A 20,006-nucleotide genomic window follows, 5' to 3' on the forward strand; every position below is an offset into this window, starting at 1 on the left:
AACACTTTACACTTTTACATTTGTTTCTCATTTATGTTCAAGTCCACACATTTCCTATATATATATGATACAGTATATTCTGATATTATTTGAATGTCCTGACTGAGTTTATGAACTTGGCAGCCCTAAGCTGCTCATAAATGTCCTCGCCAGGACTTTGTTTTGCCATGTTCTTGTTCTAATCAGTTTAGGAACATAATAAAAATTAATAATAATTTGTTGTATTTATATACCGCTGTTCCAAAGATCATAGCGGTGAACAGCAAGTAAGCTAATTAGCAAGTAAGCTAATTTGCCCCCAACAGTCTGGGTACTCATTTTAGTGACCTCGGAAGGATGCAAGCCTGAGTCGAGCTTGGGCCCTTTTGCTGGTCTTGAACTCGCAACCTTGTGGTTTTGAGTGAATGGCTGCAGTACAGGCATTTAACCACTGCGCCACCAGGGCTCCAATGATGTGGTCTTCACCTGCAATTGGTATATTTTATCTTTACTGTCACCTGACAGGAAGAGTAATTCTATACTGGGACAAGTGTTCATCATGGCCCCCATATGATGATGATAATTATTTTTATCAGACTAATACTGCACAAGACATTGTCTGATAAAATAAATGGGAAGGCTCATAGATCAATGGTTATGCCATAACATGGAACAAGCTGCCTGCTGGTGCACTTAGCCCATTTATATCCACTTAGCTTCTCCTACTAGAATAAATGGTTTGTTTCATATGTTGACCAACGATAGTGCCCCCTTCAAGCCAAATAATAAACCACTTTTGCTTTTTGTTGTACAGTTCCTGTATTTGGGGGGAACAACTAACCAGGAATTAGTTGTTTGGACGATATACTAGCAGTAGTTCTAGTAGGAGTAACAAATCAGATAATAATAATAATAATAATAATAATAATAATAATATAATAATTTTATTTATATTTCCTGCCTCTCCCTGCAGATCGAGGTGGGATTACATCCAATAAATACAAAATACAAATACAAAGATACAATCAAAAAATACTGACATTATTAATAAAATTGCATGATGCAGATGACTTGCTAGGATCAGCACTCAGCTTGCTCATGGTAAGCCAAGGTTCTTCAGAATTGGGCTTACTGATGGATGCAAATATGGCCACTGCCTTTCTTGGTTTAAGGTTGCTTTACAGATTAGTTTAAACTTACAGTTTAACTAGTAAATTATGAAAATAATAGGGATTGGGAAGGTAATTTAAGTGTGGCATTAGATGAACTAGAGCTGAGACAGTAAGAAGCTTCTTTATTTCTTTTTTGCAATATCTGCCCCCCGCCCTTTTCCATACACATGTTTTTAAGAACCTGATATTTCCCATTTTGGAATACAAACACAATACAGAATTGTGCAAAAGAGAAAATTGCTATTTTTGAACATACACCATGATTGATTACATTACGAACAGGATTATATAGTAAAATCAAATAATGGCAAATGCTACATGGATTTACAACAGGTGAAATTCAATGAAGCAGGATTAAATCCCATTCACTTCAGAGGAATGTTATCTTGGTTAGTTTCCCTAGTTGATAACACTTGTTGTAACTTGTCAGTTGGTCTCAGTCAAGACTCAGTGGAAGAAATGAATTTCCATCAAATATATGTACAGTGGAGCCTCGGGTTACGAAAGTAATCCGTTCCGCGGCCGCTTTCGTAACCCGAACGGCTTTCGCAAGCCGAATCCCCATAGCCGCTAATGGGGAAAAGCCGCGATTTGGTGTAAAATCGCGGCAAAAAGCACCAAAAGTTTTTTCGGGACCCGAAAAAAATTTCGTAACCCGGATCAATAATTTCCAATTGGATTTTTTCGGGTCCCGAAAAATTCGTAACCCGGGTAAGCTAAGCATAGGCTTTATGAATCTCTTTTTTGGCTGCTCTCTTCAAACCACTTCCTTTGGACTATCTCCTTAGGTTTGACAGCTACAGTGTGTTTAGACTTTTGTACATACCATTTTCAAGCTTTGTGAAATTAAATCATGAACAGAATTATTAAAAGTTTATGGAGGTGACCTTGGTGATCAGCTGTTCATCTCCCAGTATCTTATGGGTGCCTCCAGGTTAAATGGTCAAAGTTGCAGGAGAGAAGTAGAATATTGCATCTAATACTGAAACTACTGAAGACTTTCTAATTAAAAAGAAAGAAAAAGACCAGTAATAGTATTTGTTCTGTTGCAATATAGTTGCATAGATACTTCATGTACAATGTATTCTTCTTCATAAACACTGGATTTTATTGGCAGCTGATCAATGACTGGCCATATAAATATGTTGAGTGCTATCAGCAGTAGTGCCATTTGGTGGTTTGTTTATTTATTTTTTAATTAAAAATGTCTAGCCCAAAAGGAACTCATGATGGCTAAAACATCAGAAACATGAAATACTGCTAGAGTCTCCCTTATTTGAAATGTTTGACCAGAAATGTTTTAGCTTTCAGATTTTTAATTTTCTTTTGGAATGCCCATATTTGCATGTACATACATAATGAGATATTTTGGAGATGGTAGCTGAGGCTAAACATGTTTCATATACACTTTATACATAATACCTGAAGGTAATTTTATACAATATTTTTTAAATTTTATGCATGAAACAAAATTTGTGTACACTAAACCACCAGAAAGTAAAGATATCACTGTCTTAGCCACCATGAGAAAAGTTGTGGATTTTGGAGCATTTCATATTTTGGAATTCTGGATAAGGGAAACTCAACCTGTAATATAAAATAATATGCAAAGCATTCCCAAGGATAGGACATTAAAACTAGAGAAACATTCAATAGACGCAGGGAGATATTTGCGCCAAATTGCCTTTTTAAAAATCCATGTTTTTGAAGGCTACCTAAAATAATGCCAATAGGTCCTGGAGGGTTTTCCTTTTAGGGGTGGCTGGTGGTTTCTGTACCAGTGGAGTGATGGGTTGAAGTCTGAGTTTCTAAATAGATACACATAAGAACCTCAGCCATTCAATAATGTAGCCTCTTTGTTTCTTACTTCTAATAGTAAACATACACTTCACAGGGATATGATCAAACAACTATACAGTCCGCCCTTCTCTTACGCGGGGGATCCATTCTGGACTCCCCTGTGTAAGAAAAAATATGTGGATGCTAAAGCCCGATTCAAATGAATGGGGCTCGTGCCCGCGGCGGTGCAGCAGCAGCATGCGGTGCGCATGCCACAGCAGCATGCCCCATTCATGTGAATGGGACACACCACCCCTTGCACCCCGCATGCTCCTGCGTGGCTTTGAGCATATGCTCAAAGCTGCATATAACGTGCCCGCGTATAATGCGGGTGCATGGTACATATATTATAATTCTGGTCACTTGAAAGACTACAGAACCAAGTTGTCAGTGGAAGTTCCCTTCCCATTTAGCCAGTGAGAGCAAACGTGGTATAATAGTTTGAGCATTTGATTACAGCTCTGGATATCAGGGCTCAATTCCCCACTGGATGACCTTGGTTGTCACATACTCTGAGCCCCATAAAATCCCATTATTGGTTTGCTTTAGGTTTGCCATAAGTCAGAAACAACTTGAAGACACACAACAACAACAACAACAACAACAACAACTTATATGGGAAATGATGTTTTTTAAAGTTATCCCCTACTTGCAGCCTAACATAATACAGACCATTTTATCACCTTAAGCATTCTTCCACCTCATTCAGCTCCCTATGTAGAACCAAAAAAGGGAAACCGTTCGGAATCAGGCAGCCATGTTGACCGACAAATGAATTCAAAAGTTCCAGAGCCTGTTCTCCAGTAATGTATTTATTTATTTATTAGGCTCATTAAAATTGCACAAAAATCTTTGTGCTAGCATTGGAAACCAAAGTTGCACAAAATGAAATAGCACAAGAAACAAAATTTGAAAATTAAATTGCACAAAGAAAATCGTGCTAGCTTTTGAAAACACTTTTTAAAAATGGGAATAATAATGTTTGGATAGTAAGCAAGGAGAATGTGTATGCCTACACTCGGTTTAGGCTTATCAGGTTGTTGTTCAGAGACACAGCCATGTTAGTCTGGAATATCAAAGGCATCTTGTAGCACTTTTGAAACTAAGGAGATTACTGCATGCCATTCCTGCGCTGGGAGGGATGTGGGATCTAAAACTCAAAAATGGATTCACTGGGCAGTAGGCAGCCTATATGCAACCCAGGCTTCTCTGGGTTTCTTGCACAACTTTTCATACATGGGAAAATCCCATGTATGAACAGCTGTGGGAGAAGCCCGGGTTGCAATACAGGCGGGGCAGTGTAATAGGATCCGTTTTTGAGTTTTAGATCCCGTGTCCCTTTCAGCACAGAAATGGTGTGCGGCAATCTCCTATTAAAGAAGTTGTCTCATGCATCTGAGGAAGTAGACCAAGCCTATGAAAGCTCATGCTACAATTCTTTCATACAGTTAGTATTAAAGGTGCTACAAGATCCCTTTGCATACAGGTTGTTGTGGTTTTTTGTGGCCTTCAAGTAATTTCTGACTCATGGTGATGCTAAGGCAAACTTATCATGGGGATTTCTAGGCAGAATTGGTTTAGAGAGGAATTGCTCTTGCCTTCCTTTGAGGATGAGTGTGAATTGCCCAAGGTTTCCAGGGCTGAGGAGAGATTTGAGCCCTGATCTCTCAGTGTCCAAGTCCAACACTCAGACCACTACACCACAGTGGCTGTCAGTCCACAGAGAGTCACAAGAAAAGTCATAAAGGCAATGAAGTTTGAATTGTTATCTGAGAACAAAAAAGTCCCTTTGATATCTGAAGAGAGTAGGGCCAGTTGTTGCTGGAGAAGTAGTTGCTTTAAGGAAATTATTTGCTATGATGACATCAGCTTCAGTTTTAATTTTCTTTTACAGATATTTACACCCAGAGGGGCTTCCTTCAGACTACACCATTACTTTTCTTTTCCGCATACTCCCTGAAACACCACAGGAGCCATTTGCTCTCTGGGAAATTTTAAACAAGGAATATGAGCCTCTAGTTGGAGTTATTTTGGACAGTATGTATTTTATGACTTTTTGGTGTCTTATGATTGATCTATATTCTCCCTTTTCATTTTCATGATCAAGGAGGCTAATGAAATCATCAGTGCAATTCTTCCCTGCCTGTCTCAAAGAGATGTGGAACTTTTATCCTGTGCAGCACTCCACAAGATTTTACTTTTAATCTATTTTTGTTTGATGTTTTATTTGTAAGACTTCTATATAATTTTTTTTTACTTAAAGGCATGTATAGTTATGTTGTCTTTCAAAAAAAACAAAAGACATGTCTCTGAAATATGTTCTTTCTTATGCTGTACAGATGGTGGGAAAACCTTGACTTTCTTCAATTATGACTACAAAGGTGAATTCCAGACAGTTACTTTTGAAGGACCTGATATAAAGAAAATATTTTATGGAAGTTTCCATAAGGTGAGATTTCCTGAAATATTCTGGAAAACGGATGTGGTGCAAAAGGAAATAAGAGTCCATCTTTTAAAAAAAAAAAAATCTGGTTTTTATTTGTTCTATGTAAAATAGTGGGGTTTTTTTACTACCTAGCCAAAAATTGATTTTCATTAAGTGAATATTTTCATAGTAGTCAGAATAGAATCCAGCAGCTAAAAAGGCCAATGTAAGTCTAGGCTGCATCAATAGAAGTATAGTGTCTAGATTAAGGGAAGTATAGAGTGCCTGTGCTATATGCAGGTGCACTATACATGCCGGCTTCCAGCATACGCAAAAGCCACACTGCAATTAAAGCAGTGGTACATGTGCCCATGTCATGCACACTGCCCCAAGCCATGAACACGCGCCCCATTGTTTCCAATGGGGTGTGAGCATATGTGAATTTTCCCTTACACAAGGGGATCTGGAATGGGTCCGCTGTAATAGTGCCACTCTATTGTGCTTTGGTCAGGTCTCACCTGGAATACTTTTTCCAGTTCAAAAAGGAGTGTATCCAAAGGAGGGTGGCTAAAATGGTGAAAGGTCTGAAAACCTAGGGATCTGGATATGTTTGCTGCTGTGCTTCTGTCTGACCATCATCTGTCCCTAAATAGTGCTCTGGCAGCTGATTTTGGTACTATGGAAGCTTTCCGTTTTACCAAAATTGGCCGCCAGTGCACTGCTTGGGGATAGATCATGAAGGACTGCAGCGCAGCAGCAGCAATTTTGTTTGCAGTAAAACCTGTTTTTCCCCGTTCCAGCCCCAATCCTGTCCAGTGCATGGATCAGTCTGGAAAATGTGTGCAATAAACTACTAAATAATAGAAGATAAAATAATGAAGGAATCAATAAGAAGAAAAATAGAAGAATAATGAAGGCCCGATTTAAACAGGCCTTTGCACCACCCCCGTCACGTGCTAGGGGTTGGCCGAGGACGCAGCGTCCATACTGGCCTCACCCCAGCACGTGACGGGGGTGTCAAAATGGTGACGCCCTGTACACATGGGCGCCACCATTTTGACTAACGGCTGCGTCGCGTCCAAACGGTGCGGCCATTACATCTTGGCGCCACTGAAGGGCACTTGTGGCGCCCTTTCAGCGACACCGAAAGGAGTTCTGTTTCGGAGCTCTTTGCACCGCGCATATCGCTGGTGCGGCTTTTAAACGACCATGCCAGTGATACAGAGAGAAAGGGACCAAGCGGCCCCTTTCTCCCTTTCCCCACTGCTGTCGGGGTGTCCTTGGGGCATGAAGCCCCAAGGACACCCCTTTCCAGGCCGCAGAGAAGGGTAACAGAAAAAAAAATTAGAATAACTAAAAGTATATGGAAATCACAAAAAATAAAACAATCCAAGGGAATTGGAGGAGAAGTACCAAAGGATGGTTATGTGAAGAATGGAAAGGAAAGTTGGATGGAAGGGAAGAAGGTTGGGGGAAGTGTGTAAGGGTAGGGAGGAGGTGGAAAGTGGGAAAGTGAATGAAAGAGATAAGGGAACAAACAAACAATAAATAATGAATAAGAAATGGTGGAGAGGAAGAATGGGAAGGTCTTTCTTGATGGAAGGAGAAAGGAAGGATGGAAGACAAGAAAGGGATGAATTAGATTAAGTGGGAGGAGAGGAATGAAAAGAAGGTGATTTGTGGATATGGATATGGACTTGTTTGATTATGTATGGATTGTTTGATATGTTGCTTTCATCTTGTGAGTGGTGTATATGTGAAAATTTTATGTTAGATTAATAAAATTGTTATAAAAATAAAAATTTAAAAATGTAATGTAAAATGGCAGACATAATTGGATTAGGCTCCACTAGATGTAGTTCATATTTCATGTTACACTTAAGGATACTGGAACAATACAGAATTGGATGGGCAGGGGGATGATAATAGGACAAGGGCCAGCTAAAGAGTGTTGATTTATGCATTAAACTTGCAGACCTTATTTCCCACCCTAGCTCAGTTTGGAGAGGAATAGGCAGGCATAGTTTGGCTATGGTAAGGGCTCTTCAAGATCTTATTACTGAAAATGTCACATTTGCCTTCTCATTCTAGTTGTAGCCCCTACTCTTATCCTCTCTCACACACAGTACAATCACTGATGACTGTATTCATATTGAAATCTTAAAATTTTAACCAGCTAAGTTACAGATGTTTAGAAAAATGTAAACAAGCCTGTCAGCTATAAAAATGATTTTTAGGAAAAGAACAGCTGCTGTGTATGTATGCTTTCTTGGTGTCTTTTTTGTGTATTAAAAGTATCATTGTCCTTTCCCAGTTGCACGTAGTCATAAGTAAAACAACAGCTAAAGTGGTGATTGACTGCAAACAAGTGAGTGAAAAAATGATCAGTGCTGCAGGGAACATTACTTCTGATGGGATAGAAGTACTGGGGAGAATGGTTCGATCAAGAGGACCAAGGGACAACTCTGCACCAGTAAGTGAAACACTTTGGAACTTACTGTGTAACAGGAAATTGCATTTTTAGATAGAAGTCTGACAGTCTGGGAACCATGACTTTTTTTTTAAAAAAAAGAACAGAACAGATGTTTTGTGTTCTGTTTTGCTGAAGAGTAAAGAAGATCTTCCAGTGGTGAGCCACTGTGGTGCAGTGGCAAGGATGATGAGATGGCATTTGGGAAATCCAGCTTTCAGGCATCAATGAGCCATGGAATTCATTCGACCAATCACAGTCTCACCCTGACCTACTTCACAGGGCTATTGTAAGAATAAAGTAGTGGTAGTGGTAAGATCACTTTGAGTTGACTGGAGGAAATGCAGAATATATATACATAAGCAGTAAGAATACAGTAACAAAAGTTACTAGTCTGTGAAATTTTTACTAGCTTACACATGATTATCTTAGTGATTTACTGCACTTTAGCCACCCAAGAATGGATTTCTTTTTAATTTATTATTTCTTTGTTACAGACAACTAAATCAGTCTATAGTTGTTTCAATCCTAATATAATGGTCAGAATCCTGTTTACATCTTACAAATGTGTGCACTTACCTACAAAAGTAGTTGAATATTGAGTTCAAGGTTATAGAAGGGGAGTTGCACATGCAGTTCCATTGTAGATGGGTAGGCGTTACAGAGCTTGGTTTGCAGAGCTAGATTTGACCAGATAGGCAGCTATAGCCAAAGTTGACTAAATACCTTCCAGCTCTCCCAGTTTGTCAGGGAGAATTTCAATGAATCCTTTGTCATCCCACTATTTCAGTTGCTTTTAAAATATCCCTGTTTCTCTCTACTCTTCCCACTTTCCCCCTTTGTCTTTCGTCAATTACTGCAAATTGAATTCAGAGTGTAAAAGGAGATGAAGTCTTGCCCTTACCATGATGCTTAGGCCAAAGCAAACTGCTACAACCTCTCCTACCTTGTTTGTTCTTCCTCATTAATAACATTTGCTATCTTGGACACCCTTTGATATTGCTTAGCCACACGTTTTCCAGTTTTCATTTGTGAGATGTTAGAGGATACATGACCATTGTTCAGGTAAAGGCCAAGACTAACTGGAGGACTAAATAAATAAATATTTTTAGAGAAAGTAATGTGATTGGAACAGCAACAACCAGCAGTGGTGAATGGGCCTCCAGTACTTTAGAAGCACTAGGTCTGGGTTGACACTGGTATCACTGAGTGAGAGAAGTAGACTTGGCAGTGTGAGCCTTTCTGAGTCCTAATCATTGACAGGCAGCTGGCTATGCCAGCCTCTGATGCTCGACCTGTACTGAAGCCTCCTCCTCTTACCAAAGCTGCCTTTCCAAAAAACATTGCCTTCATGAGCAGAGTTATTACATTATGGGCTGATTTGGTCTTTAAATAAGGATAAGAAAAAGGAGTATAGGAAGGCAATGATGTAGTGGTTTGAGGGTTGGACTATGACTCTGGAGACCAGTGTTTGAATCCTTGTTTGGCCATGGAAACCCACTGGGAGACCTTGAGCAAGTCACCATCTCCCAGCCCCAGAGAAAGGCAAAAACAAACTCCCTCAGAATAAAACTTGCCAAGATAATTCAGTGATAGGGTCACCTCCGGGTTGCCATAATTCGGAAATGACACAAAGGCAAACAACAACAACAATAGAAAGACAAGTGGCTTAATTTTATAGTTGGATAGTCTACCCAAGTCTTTTGAGCTCTCATGAACAAAAGGTCTCCTTTAAAGCTCATGGAACAAAGGCTCAAAGGAAAGTGTAAAACCTCCAGTGTTTTATTCTGTTGAGAACATATATCGCCACCAAAAATTATGTTCCTTTGGACAAAGAAGGAGTTCTTTCAGGCCTCAGGCTTAAACATGTCAGTGAATATATCAAGAATTACAAGACAATTGAACAGAGCAACCCTTGTGACCACATTCCAACCGGGAAAGACAAAGGCCAACTTTTAAAAGGTTGTAGTTAAAGAACGCTTTGTAAGAAGAAAAGGAAAGAAATGGTGGCTTTTGTTGGGAAAGTCAGAACAGTATGAATGACAAGTGATCTAGTGAACTTTTACACCCACGGGAAATATTTGGTTGCCTTAAGTGAATTTGTTGGCGTTTATGTAAGACCACAAGCATGCATTTTAAGACATAGCTCCTTTGCTCGTTAAAGTCTCAGAGTATATCCGTGGTATACAGTTCTAGCAATTTGATACCAGTTTAATTGCCATGATTCCATTCTATGGAATCATGGAATTTGGAGTCTGGTAAGGTGTTCTAATTCTCCAACCAGAGAGGTTTGTTCCTATAGTTCAGAGGATAGTACTAGATCTACCTACCATAGTATCCTAAGTACTTACCACACTACAAATCCATAGTTAGGAACTAACAAGTTTAAAGGAAGTAAGCTATCAATATCTTTAATCCAGAGGGCAAGAATAAATGTCTTAGAGAAGTATTTAAAATGGTTACATATATATATATATATATATATATAGAGAGAGAGAGAGAGAGAGAGGAAAAAACAACTATCTCTAGTAACGCTAGCATGGTGCAGTTGTTTCAGTGCTGGACTAGGATTCCAGGTGAGCAAGGTTTGAATCCCCACTCACTCATAGAAACCTACAGGATGACTTTAAACAAATCACACTTTCAGCCTTAGAGGAAGGGTATGGTAAACCTCCTCTAAAGAAATCTGTCAAAGAAACCCTATGATAGGGTCACATAAGTTAGAGTTAACTTGAAGGCACAGAACAAGAAGGTAAAATCCTTTACCATACAAACCATTCAGATGAAATACTGGAAGTGCATGTCCAAGGTTCCAACTTCAAGTCTATGTCCCAAAGCTCCATTTCCACCAGGAAGGGGTTGGACCCGTAATTGCAATGCTCACAGTTAAATTATTCCAGTTATGATGGGGTGGACAAATACAGCCATCTATAGCCAGCATAATCAGCTGGAGGACCGTAAGTTGCCAATCTCTATACTAATGGACCATGGCCAAGTCATACTACTAGCATAGCACAGACAGTGTACAGGAAGGCATAATGAGATGCAGTTCAGTGCTCCAAACATATTTTTATAGATGACCTCTAGTTCAGTGCCTGAATTCTCCCTGGAAGCTAGAATGAACAAACTGAGGCTATAGTACTTTGGCCATATCACAAGACTGCATGACACACTAGAAAAAAAAAGATGATAGCTAATGTTTAGTAACGTGGGAGGCAGCAGGAAAAAGAATAAAGCCTTGTCTGCATGGGACCAAAGGCCAGTTCCTCCAACCCTACCTTGCCCTTGTGTGGGGTGCATACTTGGAAACATCTACCCGTTACCACTGCAATGTTGACAGCAGGTAACCGGGGGGTGGAATAGGGAAGCTCCAAAGCAAAGAGATTCCAAGACCAGGCCAGGATGGCCCATGTAGACAAGGCTGAAGATTGCATTCCAGGTGGACAGACTCAGTCAAAGAAGCCACAACCCTGGGTTTGCAGGACCTTTGTTGACAGTGTATCTTGGAGGTATCTCATCTCTAGGGCTGCCATAAATCAAACCTACCTTGACTGTAATTAACAACAAACCTTAGACTACTAGCTGATGTAGCTGTCTTTCCAAAGAAGATTCACATAAAAGCTGGTTCAGGCCTTGAATAAAAGAGTTACCCAGTAACTTAATCCTCAACAAGCCAGCAGTGCATTTCATGGAGGAGAGACCAGCCACAAACAATAAAACTGATGTTGTCATGTAGTTTGGTAAACAAAACAGTTGCTGTAAAAAGGATGAAGATGTTTTTTTCTAGAGTTGGTGAGAAATTCAGAATCCAAGCTGAAACACCACACAATAATTGTGACAGCTCCTTGGCCTTGAATACCCTATGTACTGTCCCCCACTAGTAGAAAAAGAACAAACTATGTATTTAGCTGTGTTAGATGATGATGTTACTGTATAGCAAAGATCCAATGAGGTATCCAAGATCCAGATGATTGGAAAATAATACCAAAATAACGTAACTGCCTAATGTACTGGCTATCTATAACCCATTTATTCAAGGAGGGTTCTTGGTAAAAATAAGAGTTTTGGTTTTATTGAAATTAAATAGCAAATTTTCTTTACAGTAACCTATAAATCCTCCACTTTAGAGACCATCAAATGGGTAGAAAATAGGTAGAGGTACAGCTTAATGCTCTCAGAAAAATCTAGTTCAAGGCACAGGGTGACCCTACACTGTAGAAATAATGCAGTTTGACACCACTTTAAGTGTTGTAGCTCCATCCTATGGAATCCTGGCATTTGTAGTTTTACAAGGTCTCTAGCCTCCCCTGCCAAAGAGTGCTGGTGCTTCACAAAACAACAACTTCCATGATTCTGTAGCACCAAGCCATGGCAGTTAAACTGGTATCAAACTGCATTATTTGTACAATGTAGACAGACACCCACAGCCTTCCAGAAATCTAAACTAGCTCTTTCCCTTCATCTAATCCATTTACATTTATTTCAAAGTGCATTTTCTTTTTCTTTTCTTTTCTTTTTTTTGCCCCACAGACACAGGCAGGCCTAGATTTTATCAACCTTACCTTGAGAGAGAAAGAGAAAGGGGTGATACCTATTGTGCTTTGTTTTCTAGCCATTTCTGAAGTATTCACCTGAATGAATTATTTATTTATTAATGATCCACAAATCAGACATCAGATAAACATAAATCATCAGACATACATGTACAACAATAAAATAGAATTAGAATCAAATTATAAAAGTAAATAATATTAATTGGGAATACAATTAAAAAGTTTACTCTTTAATGAAATTAAAAATGTAAAATCATTATAAAATTTTAAAATACCATTTTACGCCGACAGACCATTGCTGCTGCATAAAAGCTGGCCACTTTAGTTGTTACTGATGGGCACTGATCTGCCAGCAAATAGGATACATAAAACTCAAATAGGATACATAAAACTCATTCACCTGTAATTTCACCAACAAAAAATGTGCTTTTTAACTTGGTCACTGATCATTTAGCTGACTTCTTAAGGAGTCCTTCCATCCCAATTTACTCTCTTTCCTCAAAACCAGAGTATGACTGTAAGATTATTCCTTCAAGACAACCTGCAGCATTAAGAAAACAGGAGGTGATTCTTTTATCTTGTGAGGTTACCCTCCTTTCCTGATTTTCTGAGTAGTAACTTCATTTTCCTTTATATTTCTGTTTTTAGTTCCAGTTGCAGATGTTTGATATTGTTTGTACCACATCATGGGCCAATAGGGATAAATGCTGTGAACTTCCGGCTTTGGTAAGAGCTCTTTTCAAAAAAGCTTTGATAACCTGTAATTAAAATTTAATTACATTTGGAATGTTAAAATAGCATCCAGATTTGACTAACTTGTAATATACCAATACATCAATAATATGGGTTATTATTTTTCCTCACTAGAGGGATGAAGAAAGCTGCCCAGCCCTTCCTCATGCTTGTTCATGTTCCGAAGTCAGCAAGGGACCTCAGGGACCACCTGGACTACCAGTAAGATTTTACATGTGTTTTGATCCCACTTTATGCACTCCTGAATTGCCAGTTTTACCATCATTCAGTCTTACTAGAATGAAACATAAAAGCTTTTTTATATTATGTGAACAAGAGGTGGACAGTACATATGTTCCCTCCTGATGCCATTGTTGTTATGAAAAGATCTACTGCCATAACCACTGCACTAGAGCATTAAGGTCGTTCCAGACCACAGTCTGGTATGTATGGTGCATGCATGCGTTTGTGTGTGCATATGGGCCAGTCACTTGAGCTGAGGGAAGTTGTCTACCTCCAGTGAAGTACATCTTGTTGAACATCAACTGGAAGAGATGACAAGATTGGGATGGTAGTGGTTAGAATGAAAAGATGTGGCTGGCAGACTGGCTAAAATAATGAATTCAGAGTACTCCATCAGAAGTTGAAAATACTTTACAGAATTATGCTGCAAATCCCATTTATTTGTTCTAATACTAAATGTGCTTTTCAGGGTGGTCCGGGTCTCCGAGGTCCAAAGGGTAACCGTGGTGAGCATGGTCCAAAGGTAAATTGTCATGCTGTTGCTTCATTTATAAATATTACATATAAATACAGTGGGCCCTCCACATTTGCTGGAGTTAGGGGCAGGGGACCCCCATGAAAGTACAAAAACGGCAAATAAAAAAATATTTTTATTTTTTACGTGAGAGAACACCTTTCTAAGAATCCCCAGGTCATCCAACATAACATCTGGCAAAATCTGGCCAGAGTCATGCTGGAGAACCTGGAGATTTTTAGAGAGAACCTATTACTCAAATCTGCAAATAAGCAAATTCGCAAAAGTTAAAGTCGCAAATGTGGAGGGTCGACTGTAGGTACAATCCTGGTCCATAGCAATTTCCCCTTTGACTTCTTGGTATTTGACTTGTACTTACTATTGATTGAGTTGCTTTTTGTCAATTAGTAGATATGACCTGTAGAAAATTTTTTGAATCTTTTTGTTATGGAAGTGAAAGGGAGAGTTAGTAAGAGCTGTACAGGTGTCTCTAGCAGGGTAGAATTTCTAGTGTCATTTTACTGGGGCATAATTGCATTTGGGAGTGAATTCACACATATTTTATTCATAATTCATCCTTGCCATTTGTGTTTGGAATTAGGCATGTGCAAAGAAGATTTTTTATGTACACTGCACTGCCTTCATGCCATCATTTGCTACCTCATGCGGCTTGGATCTGTTGATATTAGGTCATCATAAGCAGCTATTTGTTTACTACATGATGATCATTTTGGTTCTAGGGACCAGATGGCCCGCGTGGTGAAATTGGAGTTCCTGGTCCTCAAGGACCACCTGGACCACAGGGACCAAGTGGACACTCAATTCAAGGACCTCCGGTATTATTTATTTATTTATTGTTGTTTTGTGTTGATTCAGTGGGTCTGCTCTAGTTTGGACTATCAACAGAGTTTGGGAGTATGTTATTTTTTTTAAAAAATCTAATCATAATTACAACTGTGTCAGAATTTTAATACGTGTTAAAGTTTTTTAAAAAATCTTTTTTTTTCTTAGATCTAGTGTTATTGTTGTACGTTCTTACTCACCTCTCCCTGTGGACTGAGGTGCGGAACAACATATTGAACACATACAGTAATATAAGTTAAAAGAATATATATAACCAATAAAACAATACATAAAAATTATTAATTTAAAATTTTGATTTTTAATTGTTTTTTTATTTATGTTTCAATCAACTGTTGTGATCCTGAACTAAATTAATCTAAATTAAACCTAACATTAATTAATATTTTCACTGATTTCACTGAGAGAATTAAGCACATTGTACACCACTGTCTAATATATTTAACTCTGTGGTCATTTGCAATCAGGGAGCAACTGGTGAAAAGGGCGAAAAAGGAGAAGTTGGCCGTCCTGGCTTACAGGTAACTACTGTAGTGATCCAGCACATTCTATAAGTACATTTAAATATGACATTCCCATATTTCATATTTTAAAATGAAATTTCCAACGGTCGTTCAAATATAATTTAAGTTCAAGCAGACGAAAAATCAAGTTGAAAGAGAATAAATAATTCAAAATGACACTATTAATTGTTTAATTGTAGCAATTGTAAGTCAGTTCTCACAGTGATCAGGAAGGAGTGAAATGACAGATTTCCCGTTTCATCCTAAACCCTACTGGTTTATATCAGCTGGAATAGAATGTGTGTGTCTGTGTCTGTGTAAGTAAATATATGTTGTTCTGTTGGACTTTTCAACCTGACAGATCTTTTTATTTTGAATCCTAATTCCACAATGGTATCAACTGGGGGATTCAGCTACGATAGCTCTAATTTTTGTAGTGTTTTTTAACCTGTGTTGTTTAAAATGTTGTTAGCTGCCTTGAATAACATTATTGGGAGAAAGGTGGAAAAATTTGGACACATAATTGTTCCTCAGACTTGTACTATACATAGATTTACACAGGTTGCCTGTTTTGTTAGTATTGCAAGCAGGTGCTATGTGTCCTTAATCACTATGTATTTATATTTCTTCATTGTACTGAAAATATTGATGGGAACTTATTTAATAATGACATCATGGTACTTACTAATGATATACAATATGTTATAACATTTGTTTTTATGCAGGGTGTCCCTGGTGGATCTGGATCTCCAGGACGAGATGGAAATCAAGGCCAAAGGGTAAGATGAAATGGTTAATAATGATTGGCTTGATACTCCACCTTCCTTTTGGTCAACATTTCCATTATTGTGCACTTTTTGCTGGACCCTCTCTGTACTGTTAACTGTATAATCTCACTATATAATCTGAACCTGTTTTCTGTGTATGACATCAGTTTCTTCTGAATGAAGACTGATACAATGGGTGATTTTTGGATTTACTTGCTGGACCAGCCACCCATAGTTTCCATGTTTGCTCATGTCTTCCCAAGGGAAACTGCAAGAAAGCCATTTGAATCCTAAATTCATCAAAATATCTTTTTTGAGGGGCTAATTTGAGATTGAGAGTAGTAAAATGAGTAAGTTGTTATTCTATATGGGGCCACAGAATCATAGATTTGGAAGAACCTTCAAGGATTAGCTTATCCGCACAGAAATAACCAACAACTAAACATTAAAAGCACTAAACAACAAGACAACTAAAGCATTCCTGAGAGATGGCCATCCAACCTCTCTTTAAAGACCTCCACAAAGTTGAAGAGGGCATCTCCCTCTGAGGCAGTCTGTTCTGCTGTCATGCAGCTCTTACAGTCCAAACATCCTTCCTAATGTATATGTGGAATATCCTTTCTGGCGGTTTCAATCCATTGGTTTGGTATTAGTCTCTGGAACAGCAGAAGACACTCTCTATGGAGATTCTGGCTTCAGTGTCAGTGAGACAATGAATTTGCTTCAGGTTTCAGATTGGATTCTAAAGGAGCTATCCAGGGTTCTGAAGTCTACCTTCTGACTAGGTTCAGCATCTCAGAACAAAACTCAGAACACATTCACCACCCAACTGATATGAAAACCACCAACAGTTATCTTGTGGGGCCATCCACCACTTGATATTTGCAGAACAGCCACTTTTCATGGTGTGAAATATGAAGCATAGGGATAAAGGAGCTATCCCAATCAGAGCTTTAACAAGTTACTTTTTTGGATTATAATTCCCAAACCCACCAGAGTTAGGGATGTAAACAGTACATTAGGGCCAACACCACTCTGGCATCTATTCCTGTCCTCATCTATATGCCCCTCTTCTCTACAGACATAGTAAAGTTTTTAAAAAGTTATTAATGTTTTTAGGTGGGTTAAAAACTAAATAAATAGAAGTGAAATAATATCAGAAATAAAAACTTTGTGAAGTTTGTAAATGAATAGGCAAGTTTGGTTTAATGGAGCTTTGTCCTATAAGAAAGGGGATAATCTAGCAGCACCTCTGAGACTGATACATTTCAGCATCAGCTTTTGTGAATTCCAGCCCACTTCATGAGATGCATCCCTCCTCTTCCCACACTTTACCTCTTTGCTGAGAAAGACTAATGTAGTTGTCTCATTGAAACTGGCCTATCCCAAAATTGGGCAGCTATCTCAGCACTCTTACTGGTACTTGCATGTGAAGAAACAGAGACTAAGATCCAAAACACATTGCAGAAATAAACCAGTTGGAGACCACTTAAACTGCCCTGGCTCAGTTCTAGGGAATTCTGGGAATTGTAGTTTATCGTGGCACCAGAGTGCTCCAATAGAGAAGGTGAAGTGTCTGACAACACTACAGTTCCCAGAATTCTATAGCACTGAGCCAAGGCAGTTGAAGTAGACTCAAACTGTATTATTTCTGCAGTGTGTTCTGGACCTAAATCTTCAAAAGCTTATGCTACAATGTCCTTCGCACAGTTAATCTCAAAGATGCTACAAGATCCCTTTGCATACAGTTGCTGCTATTGCTCTTATTTTCTTTTGTATGTTGACTATCTTGGTGACTAACTGGTGTGATGGAATGAATGAAATAGAGGATCCTAAGTGGCCAGAGGGAAGTGAAAGACAGGAAGCTGGCTCAACTAGATCTTTTACTTTTCAGGTCTTTATTTTGGGGACTATGGACTCCCGTTGATACATCTAGGGAGAAGTTAATCATGATGGCTTCAGGCTAGCACAGCTGGGATTCCCAGTCTAGGGACATATTCAGAAGTTTTCCACTATGGAAAAACCATGTGAAAATTCCCTTGATTTTTATACATATACTGCATATATTTTGACATTTCAGTTTTCCTACACCAGAGTAGGAGAAATGCCACGAGAGCAGCAGTCTCAAAAGCAATTCAGAGCAAGAGATTTAAGATTCAGTAAGGCTGCAGTACTCATACCTCTTTCTCCATATATGCCCCACTGAATTTGCCCTGGGGTTAAACTTTAAACATTGAAGACTAAATAGATTCAGCATCTGTTACTGATTAGGAAGGTGGTACTGCAGATATAGTCCTTAAATCTCTTTTTGCATAATCCCCTTCTTGTGTACACATGCACACATGGGCACACACATGTAGCAAGTCATGCTATGTTCAGTTGATTTGAGCAGGGTGTGCGTAGTCTGTCAGTTCTTCAAACAATGCCCTTGCTGTGAAGGGTGTGTGTTTTGGGCAGCAGAATCAGTCCAAGAATGACTTGGCTGCAATTACACCAGATTAGCTTTTTTCAATCAAGCATTTCTGTGGTTTGCTCAAAGAATAGCACACAGCAAGTTTCTAAGCCTGTATTTAAGTGTTTCAATAGATGCCACAGACATTCTACATAAACACAAGCCATAGTGAGGACTGTTGATAGGCTGTAGCATAAGGTCTGGATTTAGGAAAACACTGAAAGCACTGAAACAATAAATTGTGGAACTACCCAGCACTTTGTTGTTGTCTGCATTCATGTCTTTCCCAACTTATGGTGAACACAAGGCAAATCTATTATGTGGTTTTCTTGCCAGGTTTGTTCAGTAGGGGTTTGACATAGCCTTCCTCTGAGGATGAGAGTGTGTGACATGCCCAAGATCACCCAGTGGACTTCCATAACTGAACAGGGATTTAACCCCTGCTGTCCTGGAGACCTAGTCCAACATGCAAACTGCTACACAATGCTGGCTCTCCATAGCACTACCATCATTTGTTTTTAAGCTAAAGGAGTTTAAAAAAGTATAGAGGAGAAGTGAGTTTGGTTGGTTTAGTTTAATTGTATGTCATGGTCATCATAAACTGAAGCCAAATAATAACAAGAAACTTGACAAGATACTTTTGAATGTGGTTTATAGGTGCAGCCAGTTGCCATTAGCAAAGACAGTACCTTTTTGTTTGGCCATTCATTGAAAGTCCATAGAATTCTCTATGGAAACAGTATAGTTCCACGCAAACATGTTTGAATGCACAGGGATTTAAAACCAAATTTTTCAAAGTTAAGTATTCAAAGGCCTGTAACTGGAAACATATTATTACATCCACATTCACTTTTTTTAACCAACTCTCAAGCTCTTTCCATGTTGAGAATTAAGAAATTTGTGAATGTTGGTAAAAAAAAAAAAAAAAAAAAAAAAACAGAAATGAAATTGTCATTTATCCCTTACACTGTTTTGATGACTCCTTCCCATACAGCCAGAGGCATTGTAATGTTTTCAGCCCCTTAGGTAGCCTGGCCCATGGGCACCCCCCAAGACCCCTTAAGAGGTCCTCTTCCTTTATGAAGGAGTGATGACCTCAATCCATTTTGCCTAATGCCCAAGGTAGGATACTTCAGAATTGGCACAAAAATGTAACACAGCCCTGCAGGGGCAACAGAGCAAGTATATACAAAGAACAGGATTATTAAAAGAGGAAGGCATAAATTATGGGCTCATAATATTAATTTCTTTGTCGTTGGCATGTGCTTTCAAGTAATTTCCAACTTATGATATCTGTAAGGCAACACATATCTTATGATTTCTTAGCATATTGTCCATATTGCTTCACAAGGACTCCAGCAGTAAATGAGCTGGCTACTCATTCTCGACAGAGCTATATGCCAAACAGAGGTTTCCCAATTCTGTGCCTTTCACCGAATAGAAATGTGGAATGAAGGCAGGCAGGTATTTGCAAAGAAGAAACTACAGCTGGAGGT

At 38.8% G+C, this 20,006-nt stretch overlaps 1 protein-coding gene across 1 annotated transcript in view; it reads left to right on the top strand.

Annotated features, from left to right (window-relative positions):
• COL14A1 (collagen type XIV alpha 1 chain) overlaps positions 1-20,006 on the top strand; it is a 156,673-nt gene that overhangs the window by 107,578 nt on the left and 29,089 nt on the right. Inside the window, exons 31-39 of the mRNA XM_089518391.1 lie at positions 4,885-5,027; positions 5,330-5,439; positions 7,730-7,888; positions 13,087-13,164; positions 13,306-13,392; positions 13,883-13,936; positions 14,668-14,763; positions 15,256-15,309; positions 16,017-16,070. Coding sequence (XP_089374517.1) covers positions 4,885-5,027; positions 5,330-5,439; positions 7,730-7,888; positions 13,087-13,164; positions 13,306-13,392; positions 13,883-13,936; positions 14,668-14,763; positions 15,256-15,309; positions 16,017-16,070 — 835 coding nt within the window. The remainder of the gene's footprint in view (positions 1-4,884; positions 5,028-5,329; positions 5,440-7,729; positions 7,889-13,086; positions 13,165-13,305; positions 13,393-13,882; positions 13,937-14,667; positions 14,764-15,255; positions 15,310-16,016; positions 16,071-20,006) is intronic.

The sequence above is a fragment of the Sceloporus occidentalis genome, unplaced genomic scaffold (genome assembly GCF_023333645.1).
Source record: "Sceloporus occidentalis isolate IW3139 unplaced genomic scaffold, rSceOcc1.0.p SCAF_3, whole genome shotgun sequence".
NCBI classification, from domain to species: Eukaryota; Metazoa; Chordata; class Lepidosauria; order Squamata; family Phrynosomatidae; genus Sceloporus; species Sceloporus occidentalis.